Source organism: Lissotriton helveticus, chromosome 4_1 (genome assembly GCF_964261635.1).
Source record: "Lissotriton helveticus chromosome 4_1, aLisHel1.1, whole genome shotgun sequence".
NCBI classification, from domain to species: domain Eukaryota; kingdom Metazoa; phylum Chordata; class Amphibia; order Caudata; family Salamandridae; genus Lissotriton; species Lissotriton helveticus.
The window spans coordinates 157,113,374-157,139,885 of NC_136063.1; the positions used below are offsets into that span (position 1 = coordinate 157,113,374).

The 26,512-nt window shown below is 45.0% G+C and overlaps 1 protein-coding gene across 1 annotated transcript in view; it reads right to left on the reverse strand.

The window, feature by feature from the left end:
• Window positions 1-26,010, reverse strand: part of LOC144828455 (nmrA-like family domain-containing protein 1) — a 77,727-nt gene extending 51,717 nt beyond the window's left edge. The window contains exons 1-2 of the mRNA XM_078686632.1: window positions 25,380-26,010; window positions 722-960 (exon numbers count right to left, since the gene is read on the reverse strand). Of these exons, the coding sequence (XP_078542758.1) occupies window positions 722-960; window positions 25,380-25,419 (279 nt within the window). The 5' untranslated portion in view covers window positions 25,420-26,010. The remainder of the gene's footprint in view (window positions 1-721; window positions 961-25,379) is intronic.
• Window positions 26,011-26,512: the final 502 nt, after the last annotated feature.

Below are 26,512 nucleotides of genomic sequence, written 5' to 3' on the forward strand. Positions count from 1 at the left end.
GGGAACAAGGGCAAATTAGGGAAGCCCCTGCTTAGGTCAGGGTTGTGGGAATACTAGCACACCACTCCAGGACTGCCAAACCCATAGTCAGCCCGTCCACCATATTCTGACTGGAATACAGGTTGTGCAGTCCTGCGGCGGCAAACCACATCTGTGCCCTTTTAAGGGTTATAGGAGAGCCTTAGAAAGGCACCGGTGTGAGAGTGCCGCAGTCTGTTCCTGCACACGTTTTGTATTTTGTTTTGTGCAGAACAGGGGGTGTATACAGACAGGGGGGACACCATGTGCCCCCCTAAATGCACCCCCATGCACAGAGCCCCCCTTAGTGTCCTCACCACCACCCTTTTTATGGCAGGCTCACCGCCATGAGAGGAGTTATAGTGAGGAAACTCATAATATGCTTGGCGGCGGTGCAGCAGAACACCAGCATATTGCAGCCTCACACCGCTGAAATACCCTTGAAATCCCCAGCAGTCGCAGTGGTCCTATGGCAGTCCAACTGCCAAACTCCGAACATAGGGGTCAGACCATCGGTGCAGCGGTACTCGCACAGCCACCATGGGTCGAACTCGTAATCCGGCCGTACGTATTTTACACATTTCAGGTTGCAACATGTCCACAAGTTTCCATTAATGGGAAATTTAAATAAACATAGGAAAAGGCCCTTTATAGGAATGGCAGTACCTGGCATGTTGATCAGAGGAAGCCACCCCGGTCTTACCTGCTGCACTTCCTTCTCCTTGCTGAAACTGTCAAAGAAGTTGGTCACCAAAAATGTGCCATGAGCCCCATTCATGGCCTCCTCAATACTCTTCTGGTTGTCCAGGTCTCCTTTCACCACCGTGGCTCCCAAGTCACGAAGGGCCAGAGATGCCGGCCGGGTGACATCGCGAGTAACAGCTCTCACTGCAAAACCAGGTCTCTGCAAGAGGGCTCGCGCAACCGACCCGCCCTGAGCACCTAGGTGTACAGAACAGACATGGTGTAGTGAAAAGTATAGGCCACACTTCAGAGTACATAACTGCACAAAAGACACATTGTGTAGGACAATAACAGGGGTAGGTGCATGGGCAGGCTGTGGTACCGCAGAAGTGGTATAGGAGGACGTCAGAGTGGTAAAACTGAGGCTTGACAGCAGAATACTAACAGTTTAGCGAAGTGAGTACAGGCGATCAGCACCTCGTTAGTCATTCGCAGGGGTAGGTGCATGGGCAGGCTGTGGTACCGCAGAAGTGGTATAGGAGGACGTCAGAGTGGTAAAACTGAGGCTTGACAGCAGAATACTAACAGTTTAGCGAAGTGAGTACAGGCGATCAGCACCTCGTTAGTCGTTCGCACATAAAGATGGGAAAGTAAGAGCTAGAACTAAGCAGGAAAATAAACTCCGGGTAGAGTTTAAAAGATTAATACAAGATCATGAAATAAAGTTCACAGCTTAAGTTAAATATGAGGTGTAAGAGAAAACGTTTTGCACACATGATAAGCGAAAGGAAGTGCATAGAAGCATGAAAGCAGTTTACAATAAAACATCAGAATGAAAAAGCAGAGAAGAAAGAAAAAGTAAAACCAAATAATAAAGAAAAGTTAAATATTAGGCTGAAAAAGGAACAATTAACAAATACGTTGAAAAACTAGTGTAAAAACTGAAAGTGGGTATGCAATGAGGTTAAAGAGAAGTTTAGAAGGGTTTGATTTAAGTTATGTTTAGGGGTTAGTGTAAGGCAATGTATATGGGTTAGGAGGAGTTACAGTATAGGTTAATTTTAGGGGTTAGGTTAGAAGAATCGTCAGAGTAAGAAATAGTCTAAAGTAAGATCTTATAGTTTGGATTGGAGTAAGGGTTACCATTAGGAATGAGGTTAAAGTTGTGGTAAGAGGTGGATTAGGATAGCAAACTAGGGGTGGGGGCTAATCGAAGAGGTATGTGATGGTGTAAGAGTTATGATAAGAAGATGTAGGAAGAACAGGGACACTGATTGAGGGGAGGGGTGTTCCCCCATAAAATGGCAGAGTGCCATAGTGTAAGGGAAACATTTACTGGTATACCTTTTTACTCTTCATTTATTTTGTATATACATAATTGAAGACCGCTATTTCACCTTTAATTGATTTCTTTACCTCTTCGTCTGTTATTTTATAATCCAATTTTTTGCAAGCAGTCGTGAAAACATTTCAAAAAGCATACTTGAGAATATGAAAACACTAGCATGAAGTCAAACGACCATAGATAAGTTAAAAAAGTTACAATCAGTGAATGCAAAAATACAACCAAATATTGATAGCACTAAAAACCATTAATAGAAACAAACCTTGGGGCCGATTAGGATGGCGGACGGACTTGCGTCCGTCCGCCACCCTTGAGGAGGAGGGAACGTCCGCAGGGGCTGCGGCGTTCCCTCCGTGCTGATTAGGATGTGACCGCCAGGGTTGCGGTCACATCCTCTATTTTTAACATTGCGGCGGGTGGAGCTTCAAGCTGCACCCGCCGCAATGTTAAAAATGCACGCATTGCATTTGCATGCAGTAAGAGGCAGGCACCGCGCGGTGCCTGCCGCTTTCTGCATGCAAATGCAGGGGGGTACCCCCCATGTGCACCCCCCACCCCCTCTTCACCTAGGGGGCCCGCAACGGGCCCCGCAGTGAAGTTCCGTATGCTTTTCCACGGCGGAAAACCCGCCGCGGAAAAGCATACTTTACAGGCCATCCTAATATGGTGGACGGTGTCTGACAGACACCATCACCATATTAGAGCTTTTCCGCCGCGGTTGTAAGCCAGCCGCGGCGGAAAAGCTGCGGACGGAAACCAGGACCCACCAGCCATCCTAATGTGGCGGTGGGTCTTTGGTCAGTCCGCTGCGGTTTTTCCGCATCCTCTGGGCCGGCGGTGCCTTCCGCCGGCCCCGAGGATGCGGAAAAACCGCGATCCTAATGACCCCCCTTGTGTTTACCCGTGTAGGATCACTCACCAGAAATTCTTCCACAAGCTTGCAGACAGGCGGGACTGGGGTGCGATTGGCATGTAGCATGGGAGGCAGACCTAGAAGTTCAGTGGAGGGCACATGTAAAGTGACCCCTTTCTGAATCAGTCCAGATTGAGTGGCTTACAGATGCAAGTCCTTCTACCTGAGCTACTGCAACCCCCTTCCCACAGCACCACTCATGATGATGTTATGGAAAACTGGCATAAGGCCATTGGAAAGGTCAGCCCTACTCTGTAGCACAGTGTGGGATATCCATTGGTATATGTTGTGGAACTATATGGGGCAGAACATAAGGATTTGAGGGGTCGGTCATCTCCCTAAACTTTTTTTGCATTTGGGGAATGTGTCCACTTGAGCATTTCTCTCCAGTACAGACTCAATTTGCCTCTCCTTGTATGTGAAACATGCCGCAGGGAGACCCAAGCTCTGCTCAGAGCGGAGAGAGCATTTTTTTATGCCCGCTTTCTGTTCCTCTAGGTCTAGAAGTATTGGTTAGTTAAGATGTGGGACAGGTGTAGAAGTTGATCATCAAAATCCTGTCTCATCGAGCGGTCCAATCAGGGAGAATTGCAAGCTACAATCTAGTTAAGATGGTTCTGCAAGGAAGGCACACTGAAATGGTTTGGCTCTGCATATTTCATCAAGTTTCTTTAAACAATCTGGAGATAAAAAATTACTCCTGGCCAAGGATGACCAACTGGTCTGTGATTGGCTAGTACAGAAATCAGTTATTGTGTTGTGAATTGAAAGAAGGATTATTCCTGAAATGGATCTGAAAAGCAGCCACTCCAAGTTGACCAATTGCGGCTCTATGTATCTATGCCAAAACCTTTCATCAAATATGTTATCAGTTTGGGCCAAACATCTGTACAGCACCTATTTAAATAAAAAAAACTGGCATGATTCAGCTGTTGTCACTGCATTTTAGTTAAATCGATGGAGTCTTCCATTTGTACAAAATATATCTCATTTCCATCTCAAATTCCCGTATTCAAACCTACGGTGTAAAATTGTTAATGTGTCCATAACTATCAATGCTGCGGAACAGTTTTCACTCGAGGTGATAAGTAAAGACTGATTTGCATAAGGCCAAGTCGAATCAGAGGTGGCATGATGGGCAAAATAACGATGGACTGGGATGTGGCCCGGGTACATGCCAGAGGCGGAGATTAATTCAAGCACTTCCGTGTCACTTTTTTGTATACTTTAGTGGGTTGCCATAAGTGGGACGGCTATGCATAGACGTGGGTCCAATGCACACTAGGTTACAGGAACCAAGTAAAACCTGGCTGATGGTCCGTCGCTAGGGTGAAACCGGTCCTGGATTGCTTGTGTTCTGGTACAGTAAGGACCTGACCTGGCAGTTTGGGCTGCACTGTTCATATTGGAGCAGGGTCGAAACTGGTTTGCATATGAGCAGTGTCTAATCTGGGGTGGCATGGTGTGTAAGATAATGATGAACTAAGAAGCGTCTCAAGTAAATACCACTGACTGACACTAAATCAATCATTCTACCCATCACTTTTTTGCATACTTTAAGGCCTAAATGAGGCACCTCCAGGCACCCACTTCAGAACCTTCCTAGTACCGGAGTAAGATCAGAAGAGGACTGAACCAGCTGCCTGCGCCTTTAGTACAGCCCCGAATTACTGGACCTGCTCTCTTGTACCCTGGACAAAGAAGTGGGCTACCGAGGTCATAAGGCTGACTTCCTATTCAAGCTACAAGGATACAACAGACCTTTCCAGCAACTGCCCAGATGACCAGTGCAACTGGACCCTACGGTTGTCCTCCTCCCGGCACCCTATAAGTCTGGGGAAATGTAGTGCTTCTGAGGTAGAATGGGCCTTAAAGGACTAATGTCAGGAGGCAACATTTTTGACCTGGATGAACCCAGTTGGTGTATCCGACCTGCGCTCCATCACGGTCAGCATGAAATAGGCCTAGGTCCCAGTCTACCGCAACCATTGGCCCCTTGTGTTTCTTGGGCTATTCCAACTTACAACTTTAAAAATTCATACCTACAGATCCCATTATTAGATTTTTATCAGTTTTGTGTAATTTGTTCATTTAATATATCTCGATTTGTACAATTCAGTTTGGTATTTTTATTTTTTCGCATTTCAACTTTATTGCTGTCTTGGTACTGCATAAATACTTTACACATTGCCCTAAGGTCAGTCTGTCTGCTGTGCGCCATAGCTACCAGGAGGTTGAGCTCAGGTTCCTTTAGTGGCTTTAAGGGTTCACCCTAAAAAGGGTTCTGATTATTCCTGGAGATGGGAAGTCACCCACCTGGAACAATAATCCATAACATGGCCATTCAAAAGCTTCCATCACAGTGGGAGGGGTAACTAGGAAATGGAGATCACTGAAAAACCAGGATTTTCTCAGTTCCCTGACCAAATCAATCCCTGCTCCTAGCCATAATCTCAACCTCATGGAAACGAATCTTTCTGACTGGCTCCTGGCAGCATGTAATGAACATGTACCTCTCACTAAATTCTCTCGCGCCCGTCGCGCAGATGCGCACAGATGGTTCTCGGCTGACCTAAAGAAACAAAAATTGGAACTGCGTCAACACGAGAGGAAATGGAGACACGGGTACTCTGACAAAGACAGGGTGTTATATACGACTGCCCATAAGAAATACAAGAATACCATATTAAGATCTAAGGCAGCATTTTTCTCTGAGAAAATCTTAAATGCTCAAAACAAATCAAAGGAAATTTTTAAGGTTGTGAATGGCCTTTGCAACGATGAAAGAACTTCTCCTCCCCAAGTCCCGACGCAAGAGCTCTGCAATTCGCTCAATGACTTCTTTATGGATAAAATAGTTACCATCAAAGAAAGCATACCGGAAAGGTCCAGTATGGTCCCCACAGAGGACACACCTCGTAACCTCTTTGAACTGGAGGCTATCCCTTCGATCGACCATTCAATGCTAGTCGAACTGATGACCCGGGTCAAATCTGGCTCACCTAATGATTGTTGTCCCCCTCACGTCCTAATGGACTTTTTTTGGCACTACCACTTAGCATACTCCCCCTTCTTAACGAGTCACTCGCACAAGGTAGGGTTGCCGGTGCTTTTAAAAATGCGACACTGGTACCGCTTATTAAAAAACCTGGTGCCGAGCCTGCCAATCTTTCTAATTATCGGCCTATATCCCTCCTTCCTTTTGGAGCAAAAATCCTGGAAGCTCACGTGGCTAGATGTCTCTCCAACTTCATCGAACTATCGGATTACTTGGAGCCTAACCAAGCCGGATTTCGTCCGGCGCACTCAACGGAGTCTGTGATTCTTGCAGTCCTGGACACTGAGATCTAATGCTGATAGGGGTATCCATCAGGCCCTAGTGCTCCTGGACCTGTCGGCGGCATTCGGCACAGTCGACCACACCATCTTATTGCACCGTGTCGAACAGGCCGGCATGCCGGGGCTCCGCTCTCAGCTGGGTGAATTCCTTCCTGACTGACCGTACTCAGGCGGTCAGGCTCGGGAACTTTACTGCGCCCAAACTGGTTACTACCTGCGGTGAAACGCAAGGCTCGTCATTGTCTCCACTCCTGTTTAACTTATATCTTAAACCCCTGTTACAGTCTTTAAAAAACAGAAAGGTCACAACCTTTAATTATGCAGACGACCTGCAATTAATATTCACATTGGACTCCCCGGACTCTGCCACGGAATTCCAGGCCACTATGTTGCACATCCAGCGGTGAATGGAGTTGAACCATCTAAAACTTAACCCAGGGAAGACAGAGCTGGTGCTCCCTGGCAAAAGTGAGGCCAGCTGGGGCCTGCACTTCTGGCCGTCAATAGGGTCACCTCCCTCTCCTTCTCCCTCGGTGAAAAGCCTCGGGATCACCATTAACTCAGATCTCTCTCTTAAAGGACAGGTGGGAGCTGTGATTTCTTCCAGCTTCCATCAATTGCGCGAAATTTAAAAAATTGCCCATTTGCTTACCCATTCCGCTCATATACTGGCGGTGCTTGCTTTGGTTTTATCCCAACTGGATTTTTCCAATTCCATCTATTTAGGATTACCCATATTTTTGTCAAAGCGCTTGCAAATTGTCCAAAATCAAGCAGCCAGACTCATTTTCAAACATCCTAATTGGAGATCGGCAAGACCGTTGCTGGCCGACCTTCATTGGCTACCTATTGCTCAATGGGTGACATTTAAAGTAGGATGTCTGGCTTTCAAGGCCCTGCACAGGAAAAGTCCCAGGTTTATCAACAGCATGAGCCTACCCGCAATCTTCGCTCAGCTCATCTCTCTGCTTACCTTACCCTCCTTCAAATGGAAGCGACAGGGAGGGTGTCGATTTGATTATCTCGCCCCGAAGGTTTGGAACACTCTCCCTTTGACAATCAGGAGTTGTGCAAACCTTATGGAGTTCCGGAGAGCCTTGAAGACCTGGCTATTTAAGCAAGCATCCGGATAGGTTATTTGCCGTCCTCACTGTCAGCGCCATGAAACCCTTTGGTGCCCGTGCGCTCTATAAATTTTGGTAAACATAACATACAATTTCTTACACAGACACACCTTAAAAAAATATTTAAAAAAATAAATATTTAAAATACATTAAGTTAGATATGTCAACAGTAATTTAAAAGTAAAAATTAACATACACAAAACATATACATAACCTAATTTAAATACTACAATATAAAAATGATTATGGCTGTCAAGTAAATAATATTTATATACATTTAAAAATATGTTCTCAACAACTAAGACACTAATAACATAACATTTTAGTAAAAAATTAAAATTGACAAAGATATTAACAGTAACATAGCTATTCAATAAAAAATGTATTTTCAAAAAAGTACATTTAAATAAAATATATTTAACAATCATATAAACATTAAACAAGTGCAAAGTTATTTACAAAACACTAGCAAAATTGCTTGACTTCAAAGGAGTGACATTAAACTAATCTAATTCCAGTTTAAGTAAAAGTAGAAAAAGTACTAAACTTTGGAGGAGTTACATTTCCAACTCCCCGTACAATGTAAGCAAAAGTAGGGAAAGTGTTGGATTTTGGAGGGGTTGCATTTACTATTCCCACTCCAACGTAAGTAAAATCAGAGAAAGTATTGGACTTTGGAATGGTTAGATTTACTATTCCCACTCAAATCAAACAGCAGGGAAAATGATGGACTTAGAGGTTAAATGTACCAAGGAAAGCAAAATTATGGAAAGGGTAGACTTTGGGGCAGATAGATTTATCATTCCCACTCCAGTCTAAACAGTAGTAAATGTTGGAATTTAGCCGGGTTGCCTTTACTATTCCAAACAATGTAGGGAAAATGTTGGCCATAGGAGGGGTTACATTTACTATGCCCAATCCAACTGAAGTGAAAACATGGAAATTGTAGGAAGGGTTACATATTCCATTCTAAACCCTAATCATTTTCAAACAAACAGTTAAATAGCTAGCAAAATTATTAAAACATATTCAAAATAAAAAATATATAGTATATAAACAAATAAAATTAAACATGAAAACTTTTTAAATTAATAAAACATCCTTCAACTAATTCCCCAGCCTATCCCATTACAAATCTAACAACTTGCAACTAAAATATATATTAATTATTTAACTATAGGATAATAAATACATTTAAATTTAAAAAAATACACTTAGATTATTAATATAAATCAATTTACCTAATCAGTTAAATATTCAATTAACATAAAATTAAAAATAACACAATAAATGTAATTAACAGCTCATCCTATTTACCTGCTAATCCAACAACCTGTTACCAAATTATAAATTACTAATTAAGTGCAAAAAAAATACCCATGAAAAATGACAAGCTATACTTAAGTGGTAAAGCAATTACATTATTGATTTTAACACAAAAGTATTAGCACTGATATATATGAATAAAAACTGGTATCTAATATAACGAAATAAGAGTACTGATATTGTATTGAACCATATGTTTTAAACCATATACATATTTTGTTTCACAAAAAAAACGAAGGGTTCAAGGGACGCTATAGTTAAGGTCAGATTTTTGTTATAGTTAGCGGAGTTAACTATAACTCGAGTCCCCGCAATGCACTGGTTATGACTTCACATATTACATCACTCATGACATGGTCAGTGACATCACTCATGACATCACGGATTACATCTCAAATGACATCAGTGATGATATCAGTGATGACATCATCAGAGACCGAATGTTTCAGTGTTTAATATATACCAAGGTGTTGTGTGTGAGGGATGACTCATGGGGTGCATGACTGACTGTATAGGTGAGTGATTAGGTGTCTCAGTGAATGTATGGGCGAGTGGCTGGTTGTGTGAATGTGTATATCTCTGTCAGTTGATGTCTAAGTGGGTGTATGAGTGTTAGGGGGTACATGAATGTCTATATGGCTGATTGATTGGTTGTCTGACTAAGTCTATGGTTGTCTGGGTGACTGTTTGTGGGTGAGGAGGTGTGCGACTGCCTACAGGGATGTAGAAGTCCTATAGCCCAACGCCCAGGACATATTGTTTGGGGTCAAGGGCAACACGTTTTCATGTGTAGTTTTTCCTTGGGACAAGTAGGCACAACCTCCTGCAGCCCAAACACTTTGGTTTTCAGTACCACATTATGGATCTGGGAAGGGTACTGTTTGCAGTTAAGATAATCTGTTTGCCCATATGTTAATGCTGTTCAAACCTTTATTCATGGTTCATTCATTGAAAGCCTTTATTACTTGGTTAAGCGCTTTAGTAAATGTTGTAAGCTCTGACTCCACTACGGACAGTGGTTCCAGTATAAAAATGTGTACCGACGTTTTAAAAGTTTAGCAATATAAAGCTATGTATAATGCTCCCAGAATGCTCTGATTTAATGTAAATATTTGTTGAAACTTGAAGATTGACGATTCTTTGCTTTCAAAATAAAATGCTCATAAAAAAATGAAAGCAAGAAAAAATACATTTTGCTGAACTACTGTAAAAGGTCAGGTACCAATTCTTTGCAGCATCATTTAGTAACGTGTTGATGCATGCTAGTATTTTCCAAAAATATTCATGATGGAAAAATCAGTGACACCAGTTTCAATCAATTTATGGGAAACAAAAATAAACAAACATTGGAAAAGCCAGTAGGTCTGAAATTGGTGTTCAGCTTTTTAGTTTTGTCAATGTGTGAACTGTTTTGGCATGGTTTTTGTAAAACCTTATTGGTGTGGGAGCTGCCGAACCCTCACCATTATAACAAACATTGGCAAAAGAATGTTGGGTCTCAAAAAGCACACACTGCCACAATAGTTACAGGCAATGAACAAAACTACTTTGTTTGCCGATATGCTCCTTGTGAAAGAGCAGACTGCGGTCACTCACAGTGAAGCTAGCCGATACAGAGACAAAGACATAATTTTAATAAACGCAAAAGGTCATGGTCAACGCAAGACCAAATTAGGGGCCCAATTATTAAATAAAGTCTCTAAAGTGCACCCATGTTATATGTCCTTGAATTAATTGCAGCTATTCGGCTTTTGTGAATTCCCAAGAATTTACAGAAGACAAGACAAGATATAGTACTCATAGAAAATATTTGTGAACAGCATTTTAGCATGAGGAAATATGCATGTGTAGATTTTCTCATGCGAAAATCTGAGTGTTTGCAAGTTCACTTTCCCTCCAACCACTTATTCCCAACTCTGGAAGAAGGTTTACGTCTGCCATTGTCGGGAGTAAATTTCCAACATTTCTCCGAATGGGAAAATATTAGAGAAGTGTTGTTTGAAAACCCTTAAAAAATGCAGGTTACTAGGTTTGCACAGACTCAAAAGGCCATTATAACTCTGGAACTATTGCTTGCCACTACCTTCAGCTCCAGTATGTAGATCTGCGGAGACGTGGCAACATAAGGGGATTGCAAGCATTCAACCCTGAACCCTGGCATAATCAGAGAGGCTATATCAGCGCTCTTATAGAATGAGATTGCTGCCATAATTAGTTGCTGCACTACATGGCACCAAGGGACAAGTGAATTTTGTTACAGTAGATTTAAGACTTAACCTGCCCCGTGGACAAGAAGATATTTTACTACATTCAACACCCCTTCTGCCTGTATGGGTGAGTGAGTGTCTGTATGGCTGTGTCGGTGATTGAGTGCATGTGTCAGTATGGGTGAGTAACTGAGTATGTGAAAGGCAGTATACGTGAGTGACAGGGTATATGAATGACTATGCGTGAGTGAGTGAATGTGAAAGTGGCTATATGAATGAGTGCATGCTTCTAGCAGTGACTGTATAGCAGAGTATGTGTTACTATTTTGTATGAGTATGTGGGTGGGTGTGTAACTGAGTGAGTAAGTGGCTGTCTAGTTGTGAGAGGGGGTGTCTAGTTGTGAGAGTAGTTCAACGGGTGACTCACTCAGTGTGTGAGTGCTTGTATGGCTGTAGGAGTGGATATGTCAGTGGCTGTATTAGTGAGTGAATGGGTCTATGAGGGGCAGTATGGGTGAGCGCGTGGATGTGTGTAGATTAAGGAGTCGTTTGCGACCCGTGTGTGCATGCAATTTTAGTCTGGGCCATGTCCTTACACTATTTTGTGACTCGCTAATAATTTGCGCCTCGTACAATAGTGTTTTGCAACTCGCTATTAGGAAGGGGTGTCCTTTCTTAATAGCGACCGCAGAGCCATGTATGCATGTTTTGCGACTGCAATTGCAGTCGCAAAACTCTTGCAAATTACTGCCCTCTTCAAGAGGAGGGTACTGAAGTCGCAAATGTGAAGAGGTCCCTAGGGGACCCCTTTCCCTTTGCGACTGGCTCCAAAAATATGGGCTCGCAAATTGCGAGAGGCCCATCAATATTCATGAGCCTCGTAATTTCCGACCCTATTGAGAATCACAAATAGTGTTAAACACACTGTTGTACAAGCAAAACAGCGCCTTGCAAATTATGAGTCGCAAAAGACTCGCATTTTGCGAGGCGCTATTTTGCGGGTCGTACCACTAGCCCTTACTCTCACAGGGTGATAACTTGCTATATAAATACGCTGCAAGAGAAAAAGGCAAACCTTTATGAAAATATGGCTCCACCAAAGCGGATGTCAACAGTATTTCAGCGGCGGGAAACTGAAAAGAGAAGCAGATGAGGAACAAGCATTTGTAAAAACAAGAAAAAATACTAAAGCCAATCGAAATGGAGGAAAGGTGAGTGGCATGCACAGGAACTATCTGTAGCGGTATCGCTCTGTGAATGAGTTTGTGAATGGTTGTGTGGGAGTGGCAATGGCAGGGAGTGTATAAAAGATTCTATAGGGGTGTGAGTGGGTGCGTCAGATATGCTGTGGGTGATAATCACTGATGTCATTTGAGAGGTTAGTGATGTCAGTGACCAGGTCATGAGTGATGTAATATGTGAGGTCATAAGCAGTGCATTGCGGGGGAGGGAGTTATAGTTAACTCCGCTAACTAGAACGGCTGAGGGGCTTATTTACAAACCCCTTGTGCCACCCGTATGGCACTTTTCCCATGTTAAAAATTACACAAAAGTGGCGCATGGAGCTGGTAAATAAGCCCCTGAATTTCTTTGGTTGTGTATGAGTAAAATCTAACCCCAACTATAACGTCCATGTAACCTTTGTTTTTTTCAGTGAATTTCTAAGGTTTTAAAAAAAAATGCTAATTGCCAACTATAATGTTCTGGTAACCTTTGTTTTAGTGAATTTCCAAGAATTTTCAACTAGCAGTCACGTTTGCAGAGGCGGAGAAAAGGAGCTAGGCCTCGAACCAGCTCGGAGAAATTCCGCTGCGTAGGACTTACAGGATGGGCCAGGAGGGCTTCTTGGCTTCCCAGGTCCCTCAGAAGTAAATTGTACTTAATCCCCCAACCAGTAGTGAGCCAGGAGGCGCGTTTGCAGAATGGTGGAAAAAAGGGAGCGTGGCCTCCAAAGACCTCTTAGCAATCCCACTATGTGTGTCTTATTGGAGGTAGCAAGAGGGGTAGTTGGCCCCAAGGACATCCTTGTGGGCCAACTGCCTCTCCTATTACTTCCACTGAGTCCCACACAGCAGGATTGCTGAGTTCTGATAGCAGGCCACGCCCCCTTTCTCCACCGCTCTGCAAACGCGCTTCCTGGCACGCTCTTGGTTGGGGGATGAAGTCTCCTTCGCTGCTGGGGCTCATTAGGGGCCAACTAGCTTACCGGTTACCTCCAGTTAGGCCCACAAAGTGGGATTGCTGAGAGGTGGACGCAGGCCACGCCCCTTTTCTCCACCACTCTGCAAACACGATTCTTGGCGCGCTCTTGGTTGGGGAGTGAAGTCCCCTTGCCTCTTGAGGGTCCCGGAGGGCCAATTAGCCCTCTTGTTACCTCTAGTAAGCCCCATTTTTATCTTTGAAATGCTGTTTTTAGATATGTTTGTAGTGACAGCAGTTTTGAAACATTCATGTCACAATATTTTTGAATACATGTTTTTGTCATTTCCCCTGCAAACCCCTGCTGCACATAGGTTTCGGTCCCTCTTGCAAAGTTGGCTGCATGTTGGGTTGAGAGGAGGGCCTGGCCACAGGACAGGGCCTCTGGCCAACCACTGCTGCAAGGGCCCTGCGGTCAAACACTGCTGCTAGAAGGCAGTCCACTGCAGAGATTGGCTACACAGGAGGTTAGACGCAGAGCTTGACTGTACAAAACCAAAATCTGTGCTCCACAGGGGTTGGCAGATTGGTTGATTTACATATAAGGTTGGACTACAAGCCCTTTCTGTGCGATGATAAAGTCCATGAGCCAGGGGCCTTGGCTGAGCAACTCCCGATGCTGAATTCCAAAGTCTGTATGCATTAGGGGTAGGCCACCTAGTGGGATGGGCATGGTGCCTGGCTTATTGCCAACCTCATCTGTGCATACCCTGTGGCAAAAGGAAGTGCAGAATGTGTGCCTCTTTTACTACAGATCAAATGCAGACTTTATTGGGGGGGGGGGGTGGCATGGCACACTGCCAAGGGCCCAGGATAGGGGTCCATTGGGCGCAGAGAGGCTTCTGGGTTCAGAAATTCTGACCAGGGCCTCGGTGGGCCCCAAGGTGGGACCCCCCCATACAGGGCTTGGTTTTTTCAGTGAATTTCAAAGGTTTTTTAAATTCTATTTCCCAACTATAACGTCCCTTTAACCGTTGTTTTTTTTTAAGTGACTATATACACATATACATACGCACACATATGCGCGCAGGTAACAGGTTCTAATCTTGAGAAACATTTTCCATTGGCTATGCAAGTGGTGCCAACATCGTGATGTGTTGCAAGTTATTGTAAAACTTCATTTTTTGGCCGTTGAAAAAAAATGTTAATCTGAAAACAACAGTATTGAGTACCAAAATAGGATGTGTGCTGTACAAATAGCAGATTAGAGAAAGTACACATATGATCATGATGCACTGGATATCATTGAAGGAATAAAAACAGGTTCCAATGTAGCAGCACCAACTCTTATTCTGGTATCAACGCTCACAGGTTCGGTGATGTAAGAAGCATTCCTCATCTTTTGGCCAAGTTTTAAAGAGATGAGGAAGTTACATCTTTGTTTACCCATATGTCCTAAAGAATCTGTTAGCCAAGATTTTTTTCTGCCTACTTAGGGACATTAAAAGCCTTCTATGCAAAAGAGGGCTGGTTCACCTCTCTTTTATCTACTCTCTGCACAGTTTTCTAGCACAAGGCAGCGTCTTCAGGAGCAGCTTGCAAGGATGTTTAAAAAAAAAAATGTAAGTCTTGCGTTACCCAAACATTTTGATTTTAGTAAAATTCCACATTTAATATACTTACTCAAAGGGGCTTTCATCCAGCCCTGATCATGCATTGGTCTGTTGTTTTGTCATTCACATTTCTCTTCCATCCACTACCACACATAGCATGGTGCAGTGGGGCAGCCCACTTCAGCCATTGGCTAACATCATTGCGAGCGACAGTGGTCTGCTCTGTCACAAGGAGAACATCCAGACACAAATAAATTTCCTTCAAATCCAGGGACTACAATGGCAATATGTGTTTTTAGAGACAAAATAAGTTTACTTTTTTCCAAATTTTGTTTCTTTTTCCGAGGGCCCAGCAGCTCCCATAACAAAGACATTTTATTAATAACTATGGAAAAACAAACGTTGACTAAACCGAAAGACGCGCAGTCGATGCTAACCTGATTGTATTTGACAATGCTTGTTTTCTGGGTGTCTTGTGCTCCATTGCATGCCGCCAAGCCTCTCCACTCTCACCCCTCTGTTTGAAAACGCTTGAGCTCCAAGCACGACTTGTGCATCACCGGGGGAGTAAATTGATGCACCTACCAGAGCATTGTGGATTAATCTGGGCGCTTCAGTTCCATTACTTCTGCACAGGCGAAACCACCTGCCGGTCGCTCTTTGAGGAATGATCCTTGGCAATCGCCTGACTGAACCAAGGCCCAAGCCAATCCTCCCACTAATACTGCAGGGTCTTACCCATAGGAGTCAGAGGCTAGAGCTCTGTGGCATCCGCACAACATGATCTAGACAACCCATCCCTGGAGGACACACATTCCAAGGTTGTAGTGGACACAAGAGAGTCATGGATGGGACCTGATGGGAGTACAGGAAAGACTAAAACAAGGTCAAGGTCTCCTGGTCTTAAATACCTGACCTGCCTTCCCATGGTCCAGCCCTGCCACCAGTACTCCCAGATGCATTGTTTTTGGGGTACCCATCTGGAACAAGAAGTGGCAAACGCGAGGACCTTCCCAGTGAGTCATGACACCCCTGACCTAACTACGCCATGCCCAGGCTCTCACCTGCAAATACAGGAATGCCTACTTGAGACCAGTATTCCCCTCAAGACCTGATTAGGAGGGCCCTGGAGGGGTGCTGTGTATTCATGACACATGATCAAACCCGTCCCCCTCCAGGGTTCCGATTTTACTGGGTGTGTTAAATAGCACCTGTTCAGGTTTTGCACCATTTTGGGGTGTTTACTGCACCAAATATGTATGTACCAGGAATTACCAGGACTTCTACACTCGTTACATTTCGGCAGGTTTTACCTGGCGATATTTAACAGGAGATGCGAAGTTTATCGCACACGATTACCAACTGCACTAAAGTTGCACAACTAATATTTTTGCCCTATACACACACACACAAGTTTGCACAGGGGATGGATTTGTTTGGCCCAGTTGTAATCAAGCCCTTAGTCCTGAAAAAAGTCAGTCATCGGACCAGATTCTCAAACCAGCTGGAATTTGCCCTGCAGGTTTTGTTATCTTTTGAGTATGTTTCAAACTACTTGGAAATTCTGAAATGTTTTCCAGGAGTACCTGTTTTCCAGGTGTATATTTTGTCATGTAAAAAAAAAAAAAAACTCCATCCAAGTGCAATGCACTTGCTAAGTTTTACCTTATTTCCGGAAGGAGAAAATATTTTTCACATTGGAGTAACTCCTTCCTCTACATTCCGCCAATTCTGGTGATGTTTCCTGTCCATTACTAACTTGAAATATATTTACTATTACCTTTAAAGGAACCATCTGGTGAATGGTATCACTAGAGAACTCAAAACCCAGCTCACTTCATCTAACAAAGGAACATTCTGGAATGCCCATTGCTGGTGACTTTTAGGGATGTAAAGAGAGCTGGTGTTTTCTGCACAATGGACGGTTTCTTGAGCAAGAGTAAATATTTGATCTTTGCTGGTATGAATGAACTGGGAAAGAAGTTAAGTAAGGACAAACTGACAAGTTTGAGGACCTGCACAACCTCTACAGAGTATCCCAGCCTTGTAGTGAAAGATAGTTGAGCAAATTAATGTTGGAGGCAAGGTACAGAGTCTCTTTTTAGGTCGAGCCTATGCAGCGCATGTGCGGTCTCTTGGAGATATGATGTATACATTTAATTTTATAACTTTATTTCGATTTGCATAAAATCACAAAAGTTAAAACATCATATACAAGAAATAAAAATAGTGAAGCTCCTCATAGTAACGACAAGAGACAGAACAGAAATAATACAATATATCCATTTGAGCACCGTATATATCCATTATAAAATTATTAATAAATATATATAAATAAATTAAAACATTAAAACAGAGCCATGACAAGTGGCGTAAAATTGGGGCGCTGTAATTACAGTGAAGGGGTCATGTCTATATGGGGGGAAATACGTAATAGATGTTACACAATACAAGGGGCCTATCAGGGGGTGGACCGATGCCTCTGCCTCTTCTCTTCTCTTTCCAGCTAAGCACCCATACCCAACCCAGGTACTTAGCTACTGCAACCAGGACCGGTCGAGCCACTGATGTTTTGAGGATTCTGAGAGCCTCTAGGCTGGACCTAGTACCCAAGTTGGCACAGGTGGGTTTCAACCATCTAGATCTGGGTTTGCTATAAGCGGGACAGACAAAAAAAGATGTGACCTAATGTTTCTGTCATGTCCAGACAAAATGGGCAGTTGCTGGATTATGGGTTACCCCACTTAGATGTAAAAGTGTTAGTGGGGAGTGTTCCGACCCTAAACTGATGGAATAGCTTCCTATCACGGGTTGATAAAATTATATCCCAGTACCCCTCATACTTCGGCTCCTGCTTAAAGTCCAGGAAAGCACCGGACAAAGAAGAGCTGGGGGATACCACAATACGCTTCATGTTAACCATGGTCCAATAGGCAGCTTTAAACTCCAGTTTGGATGGAAATACACTATCAGCCAGGGAGGTCCACAAGTGGCTCAACCCCATGTCTGATAGTGTATTTTTAACACACCTGAACGACATCAGCTTCCTGCTTACATCCAAATCCCTGACTTCCACCAAAGCCAGGGCATAATGTGTGAGTTCTGGCGCCACCCAAAGCCTTCTCCAATAGGCAACCAACCTGTATTGTGCCACATCCCTGATCGAATGACACCCTAAATCCAGGAACAGGGGTACTAAAGGGGTAGATTGGGGGAGACCAATTATTGATCGTAGGAATTTGTTCTGAGCCGTGGCTAGACAGTCCAAATTCGCATAGCCCCACAGCTCAGCCCCATAGAGTAGCGAGGCACTAATTTTAGAGTTGTAGAGCTGGAGCACCGGTGCTATAGGTTTTGTATGAGACTGGCTATGCTCCTTCATCAAGGCACCCGTGAGTTGGGCATGCCTAACAGCTAGGCAAGCTATCGGCGGCTTCCAGCTTACCCTTCTGTCAATTAAAATGCCCAGATAAGTTAAAGTCTCAGTTTGTTCCAGAATTCCCTCGTTCACTCGGACGACACCAATAGCCTTTGGGGAATTGGTCAGGACCATGTACTTGGTCTTGTCAACAAGATCATGGTCCCGACAAAACTCCTCAAATCTGGACAGGGGACACTGAAGGCCCCGCCTGGTTTTGGAAAGAATAAGGGTGTCGTCCGTGAACATCAGTAGCGGGATCCTAGTCCTTGCTAGAGTTGGGGCATCGGTAGGGAAATCCTTGAAGTATTGTACAACCCCATTAATGTAGATTGAGAAGAGAGTGGGAGCAAGGACACACCCTTGTCTCACCCCCCTTTCAACCGTGAAATTTTTGTGTAGTATTGCCCCTTGCATCCCATCTAACCTGGGCGAAATTATCAGTGTATAATTTTACCACAAAAGCCAGCAGATCTAACGGCATACCTAGTCTTTTAAGTGTACACCACAACTTGTTGCACGGGACCAAGTCGAAAGCTGACTTGAGGTCCACGAATGCTGCAAAAATTGTAACCCTCCCTAAGGTCACAGTGCGCCACTAGATAAGAATAAACCTCATAACCTGGTCCACAGTGCTAGTGCATTGCCGGAACCCTGCCTGAAGGTTAGAGAGGATAGCATACTCCTCCAACCATGCCGGAATTCTGCCAAGCACCACCCTTGCAATAACTTTTCGAATGCAGTCTATTAGGCTGATGGGCCTATAGTTGGCCGGAATCCCCTTTTTTAAAAATAGGAAAGATTACTGCTCCTGCCCAGGGCTCCCTTAGCAATGGCATTAGCTAGGAGCTGGATGTATACAGCCCACAATCCTATATATTGGAGGAAGAGGTCAGCGGGGATACAATCTAGCCCCGGGGCCCTGCCCTTGGGAACCCGGAGTAGAGCATTTGATGTATACACTCAGTGGGAGTAAAGCCTGCCCATTAGCTTTTTATTCGTCCCTTCGTTTGTCATTCAGATATGCTTGCTTGCTAGTGGTTAATCCTTCCTGTTTTCCCCTCATTTTTAAGGTCGAGCCTGAGATAGCACCACGACCACCATCCACACCAACCGCCTGCTCTACTGGACCAACATCAACAACGATGACACCATCAAGATGATGAACACCATCCACTCCGGATCTCCGTCAGATCCATGCCCACACCACATCTTCAACAAAGCCAGCACATCCATCGCACCTCATCTCCGGAAAGTTATCAACACCTCCTTCGAGACAGCAACCTTCCCGGAGAGCTGGAAGCACGCCGAGATCAACGCCTTACTCAAGAAACCCAAGGCAGACCCCAAGGACCTCAAGCACTTCCGGTCCATCTCCCTGCTCCCGTTCCAGGCAAAGGTCGTCGAGAAGACCGTCAACGAACAGCTGACCCGCTACCTCGAGGAGAACAACATCCTGGACCCTTCCCAGTCCGGGTTCCGCAGCAACCACAGCACCGAGACGGCCCTCATTGCCGCCCCGATGACATTAAGTCCCTGCTGGACAACGGAGAAATGGCGGCCCTCATACTCCTGGACCTGTCAGACGCATTCGACACGGTCTGTCACAACACACTACGAACACGCCTCCACAATGCTGGGATCCAAGAGAAGGCCCTGAACTAGACCACCTCCTTCCTCTCTGGCAGAACACAGAGCGTCCGCCTCCCCCCCCCCCCCTTCCTCTCCGTAGCCACAGAGATCATCTGCGGCGTACCCCAATGCTCATCCCTCAGCCCAACTCCGTTTAACATCTACATGGCACCACTCACCCAAGTCGCCACAACCTCAACAGCCTCTCCTACGCCGATGACACCCAGCTGATACTCTCCCTAACCAAGGACCCCCACACCGCCAAAACCAACCTTCACGAAGGAATGAAGGCCGTTGCTGAATGGATGAGGAACAGCCGACTGAAGCTGGACTCGGACAAGACGGAGGTCCTCATCCTCGGATCCAACCCTTCGGCCTGGGACGACTCCTGGTGGCCGACCGCACTGGGAACCGCTCCAACACCCACCGACCACGCACGCAACCTAGGGGTCATCCTCGACACCACCCTCTCCATGACTAAGCAGGTCAACGCCGTCTCCTCCTCCTGCTTCAACACCCTCCGCATGCTCCGTAGGATCTACAAGTGGATCCCCACTGAAACGAGAAGAACAGTCACCCAGGCCCTTGTCAGCAGCAGGTTGGACTATGGAAACGCCCTCTACACAGGAGCCACGGCCAAACTCCTGAGACGGCTCCAATGCATCCAGAATGCCTCTGCACGCCTGATCCTCGACATCCCTCACTGCAGCCACATCACACCGCACCTGAGAGACCTACACTGGCTCCCGGTCAACAAGAGGATAACCTTCAAGCTCCTCACCCACGCACACAAGGCACTCCACAACACCGGACCAACGACCTCAACAGACGACTCAGCTTCTACACCCCCACCCGCCAGCTCCGCTCCGCCGACCTCACCCTCACTACAGCCCCCCGCTTCCGAAGAGCGACCTCAGGCGGCAGATCGTTCTCCCACCTCGCCGCCAAGACCTGGAACACCCTCCCCATCCACCTACGGCAGACCCAAGACCTGCTGACCTTCAGAAAACTTCTCACGACCTGGCTTTACGAGCAGTAGCAGCATTCCCCACCCCAGCGCCTTGAGACCCTCACGGGTGAGTAGTGCGCTTTACAAATTATATGATGGATTGATTGAACAGTGTTTAATTAAGTTACGGTGCGTACCGGCTCTTTAATGTTATAACTGTTGAACCAGCGGTCACTTACATTTTTTAAGGAACATTGTCCTCCGATACTGCATTTACAGAATTCAAATTTCTATCTAGTGTTGCCAGCGCAACAGCAGTACACTGCACCAGCTACAAATAACCGACGATAATCATTTTTTACATTTCTATGTGTAATCTTTGTAATAAACAGTGGCCCAATTTGTACAGCGTTTGCATCGCATCCGACACTGCTGCGCTTTTCACTGCGCTTTGTTCTGCAGTAGCTTTACCTTTTTGAGACGCAGACACAAGCATATGTTTTTGAAATTATTTAGGTGCCGCTGCACAGTGCTTCGCTTTTACGGCGCTTTTCAGTGCGCAGCTGCAGCGGTATACGATTGGGGTTGTAGGTTTAAAGGGTTGTATGTTGTGTGCGGCGATATATTCACCCGACAGTACAAAGCTATCCACAAACATTTCTTATCCGGTAGGTTTGCCCTTTTAAAAGCGCATACACAAGCATATGTTTTTTCACTGCTCAACTTTTTACAGCGCTTCGTTTTCTCGTAGGTTTTTTACAGATGCGCACACATGAGCATATGTTTGCACTGTTTAGGTGCCGGTGGACGTTGCAGAGATACTTTGTTTTCAGGTACGTTTTTCAAGGTGCGAACACACAAGCGTATGTTTACTTTACTATAGCATGCCGTTCAACATTACTCACATATACCTTCTAATAACTCATGCATCCCACTCCTATACATCCCTTTTATCCTCACAACAAAGCATTCGCAGCCCATTTGTATACGGCTGGACATCACCACACATCTCCACGCACTTCACACCATCTCCACGCATTTCCGCAACACCACTTGTCGTACTCCTTTATTATTCCAAGTAGATAGCCATCTTTTTATTGCCTACGTTTTTTTTTTTACAATGCTACATTCTTGAATACTACGCATTTAACAGACAAGAGTCGCCAATGGGCCTGAAGCCAGACAGCGCCATCCTGCCATCCTGCTTGATGAATGGATTTGCATTTGCACATGAAAGCAGTAAACATGCCTGAGGCGCCAGCAGAGCTCAAGCCACGCGGGGACATCCAGTGTTGTTTCCTCTGATAGCCGAGTTATTTTTTTTACACGTAACTCCTAACATACAAAAGGTTCTCTTTTTTTAGAAATATTTAGTATCTTAAACAGTAATGTGTTTGTGGTAAAATTGGAACGGCACTATGATGGGCACATCTAAGTGTTTCCCCCAGTTAGCAATATGTTAGGGCTTTTAGCCAATGTAAGTTTTTTTCCCCCCCAAAAAACTTTGTTAGTCACAGGCAACGTCAAGGAGGTTTTGTATTATTTTGCTTAAACCACATTTGTATCTTATTTTAAGTTTACACAGTACACTAGATGATTGTTTCTCTTCCTTCTCTCTTTTTTTTCTGTCACATTAGCGCAAAAGGTATATAACTTTCCATTATGTATCTTGAATGGAGATTAAAATTGCTCTCACATCTTTGGTCTCTTTGCCTCACACTCTACACTTTTATTTTACACTCGTTATTTTTGTTTCACACTTTCTTTGGCACGCACATTACCAGCCGTCAGTGAACACTTTCGCCAGGCATACACCACCAGCCGTCAGTACACGCTTCCACCAGGCAGACACACCACCAGCCGTCAGTACACGCTTCCACCAGGCACACACACCACCAGACTCCAGTGCACGCTTTCACCAGGCGCACACACATCACCAGCCATCAGTGCACGCTTCCACCAGGCACACCCACCACTAGCCATTAGTGCACGCTTCCTATAGACACACACACCACCACCTATCATCACCAGTCAGTGCATACTTGCATCATGCACACACGCCACTAGTCGTTAGTGCACGCTTCCATCAGGCACACATCACTATTCGTTAGTGCACGCTTTCACCAGACAGACACACAACACCAGCTGTCATTGCACGTTTTAACGGCCAGCCGTCAGAGCACATATTCACCAAACATACACGCCACCACCAGCTATAATTGCATGCTTCCACCAAGCACACACACCACCAGCCGTCAGTGCACGCTTCCACCAGGCATACACATTACCAGCTGTCAGTGCACACTTTCACCAGGCACACACCACCAGCCGTTAGTGCACGCTTTCACTAGGCACACGCACACCACCAACTGTCAGTACACGTTTTAACAGGCACACTCCAGCCATCAGTGCAAGTTTTCACTAGGCATACACACCACCAGTTGTCAGTGCACTCTTTCACCAGGCACACACACCACCTGCCATCATCACCAGTCGTCAGTGCCCGCTTCCACCATGCACACACATTACTAGCCGTAAGTGCACGCTTCCACCAGGCAGACACAAACAGCCATCAGTGCACGCTTTATAGGTGCAGACACACACACCATTAGCGTCAGGCATTCACACGCGTCAGACATCCACACGCGTCAGACATCCACACGCATTAGACATCCACACGCATTAGACATCCACAAACGTCAGAAATCAGACATCCACAAACGTCAGAAATCAGACATCCACAAACATCAGAAATCCACAAGCGTCAACCATCAGACATCCACGTGCATCAACCATCAGGCATGCACAAGCATCAACCATCAGGCATGCACAAGCGTCAACCATCAGGCATGCACAAGCGTCAACCATCAGGCATGCACAAGCGTCAACCATCAGGCATGCACAAGCGTCAACCATCAGGCATGCACAAGCGTCAGGCATGCACAAGCATTAGACATCCACAAACGTCAGAAATCAGACATCCACAAGCGTCAGGCACCCACAAGCGTCTCTTTCATCAGCTCTCTGCCATCCTTGTTCGCTTCAAATGTTTCTGGTTCCTCACAAGGCCCCTCCAGCTCTCGCCTTGCTACATTTTACATTGCCACAGCACCACTTAACGCCACAGCACCACTCAGCATCGCTCAACGCCACACCATCACTCAACACCACAGCATCACTCAGCACCACTGAACAGAACAGCATCACTCAGCACCACTGAACGCCACAGCATCACTCTGTTCAACCATTCAACAACAAATGGTTCAAATATGTTCTCTCAATGTTTCAAGCTTTATTACAAATGTCACAAAAAGATGTTAATATTTCACTTCTGTTCTTGGATTTTCGTCACAATAAAATACACTGAACATAATCTTCACAAAAGTTATTTACAAAAGTTTAAGCTATTGCCATAAATTACAATAACTTTTATGTAAGTATTAATTATTTTAAAAAAATGTAAAGCCATTGTTATTTGTAATATCAATACATCTAAGTCACGTATATACAACACATATTGCATTACAAATGCTATAGGTGTCACGTTTACGAAAGTTAAAACTATAGGCATTGTAAATGACAAAGCTGTTAATTTCGCTATTTTCAATACCAAAACACATAAAATAGTTTGCCATTTACAATACCCATAGCTCACACTTTCCTAATGCGAGAGCTATTGCATTGCAAATGCTTGTTTTTTCTTTGTTTCCTGTTGGTGTTTGTTCATGCTTTTCTAACTTGTTGCTCGTGTTTCTTGTTTTCCCCAACCCACCACCCCTCCACCCAGTCCTTGCTTCCACATACACCCACCCTTCCCCATCTTTTAATTGTAGCTTGCCCCGTCATCGTTCGTTGCAGTCATAGTGCTTTTCTTTTCACGCAAAGTATCGAAATTAAATGTCAAATGTGGTCCCAAATTCCACACAAGGAGGATGTTAGTGTCTGTGTGTTGGGTCGATTTCACTAAAATACATTTAGAATTGAACCAAATCAAATATCGTTTGCGTTTAGCAACGAGAAAGAGAGAGTGAGAGTGTGTGTGAGTAAGTGAGTGAGTGTGTGTGCGCGCGCCACTGGCTCACAACCTTAAGCCCTAAATTTGTAAACACTTCAATCAACAAGATGTCATTGAGTGACCCCTGTATATGCCGTAGGAATTCTGAAGTTCAAAACTCGATATTGACTTTTTTTTGCCGTATGTGCAGTACAATGACAGTGCCCAGTAATGATTATAACAACCAGTTTGTAGGTTACTTTAAGTGCAGAACACCATTTGTATGTACCATTTGCTTATATAACTAACTGTCAGCAGTTCTGAGTTTTTTTTTTAAAGGCCATTCATTTTAGATAAGTACATTTTGAAAATATATTTATATAAATATGCAAGGAGTGCCAATGAAAAAACACAATGGCATAGCCAATGAAGTCGGCACTTCCCTTTTGAAGGCGGGACCTATTGGCTTTGTCAATGCTTGTTTCTGTGTTGCTCGTTGCACATTCAACAGCTGAGGAGGGGTCGCTACTGCCTAGAGGGGGGGGCACCTCTAGGGAGTAGAGACGCCAGTGTTTCTCCCCCCCCCCTCCCTCCCTCCTTTTATCCTGTGCGTTTCAATGCATCTCTGAAGTTTTTAGCAGCTCAAGTCCACTTTTCCCTTGTGCCGGTTCGTCTTACCTGTCGCCCCAAACACGGTGATCACCTTCTTGGCCGCCATTGTACTTGTTCTGCAAAGTTCGTGCTTGTTGGAAATCTGGACGATTACAGAGGAAGGGGAGCAGCTGCATCCAGGCCTGGGAGTTTCTGCAGCTTTATAGAAACCTTCCTAAAGTCAGCCCTCCCGTAAAAGGCATACTGCGCAGACTCGAACGTCACTTCTCACCATGACCAGGCAGATCTCGGCCCTCCCCGTGCCGCCTGCACCCCTACACAGAGAGAGTGTTTATTGAAGCGGGGCCGCCCCCGCCGGGGGCTCTCTTTCTTTCACGGCAAAGCAAACAGTGCAGCGCTCGTGAGTGAGCGCTAAGTTGTATGTCCTAACCTCACCCAGGCCGGATATACAAGACGCAGCACGTGCAGAGTGTGACGCTGCAGTTTTAAAACCAAGGCAGCCGGGGCGATTCCAGGTTTTCTGGTTTCACACACTGCAACTCAACCACTAGAGACGGATGCCCCTTCCTTGCTCCTTTTTTACCTGAAAGCTCACTGCTTTTTTGCATTCATTCTCTGTGCCTGGGTGGCAAGCAGAAGCCACATGAGAGCTCAGCTTCAGCGATCAAGAGGACTTCAATCTGAGGCAGAGCCAGACATCTGGCGGAAGCCTGTCTCGCGCCATCCTCTAAACAAGCATTTGCAATGCAAAAGGTCTGGCATTACTGAAAGTTCGAGTTATTGGCGTTGCATTGTTATGCTCTAGGTTGCTACTCCCTCTCTGGGCATGCCTGTACATGACTGCACAGCATTGTTCTGTGCAGTATTCCTCTGTACAACTCCTGTACAGTGCACTTTGCACTGTATGTGCACTGTACAGGATTCCTGTGTGTACTGTACACTATGCCTGTATGTGACTGCACACCACAGTGTTGTGCACTATGCCTCTGTGCGACTGTGCATCATTGCGACGTTCAATTTACAGGAATGTTGTGTGCACTATACACTATGACCACGTGACTGCACACTACTGTGCTGTGCACTATGCCTCTGTACGACAGCGCACCATTGTGCTGTTCAACATACAGTATGCCTGTGAGAGTTACTGTTAGGATGTTATGTACCTTTAAATAAAGTCCCCACGAGAGCGCTCGTGGAGT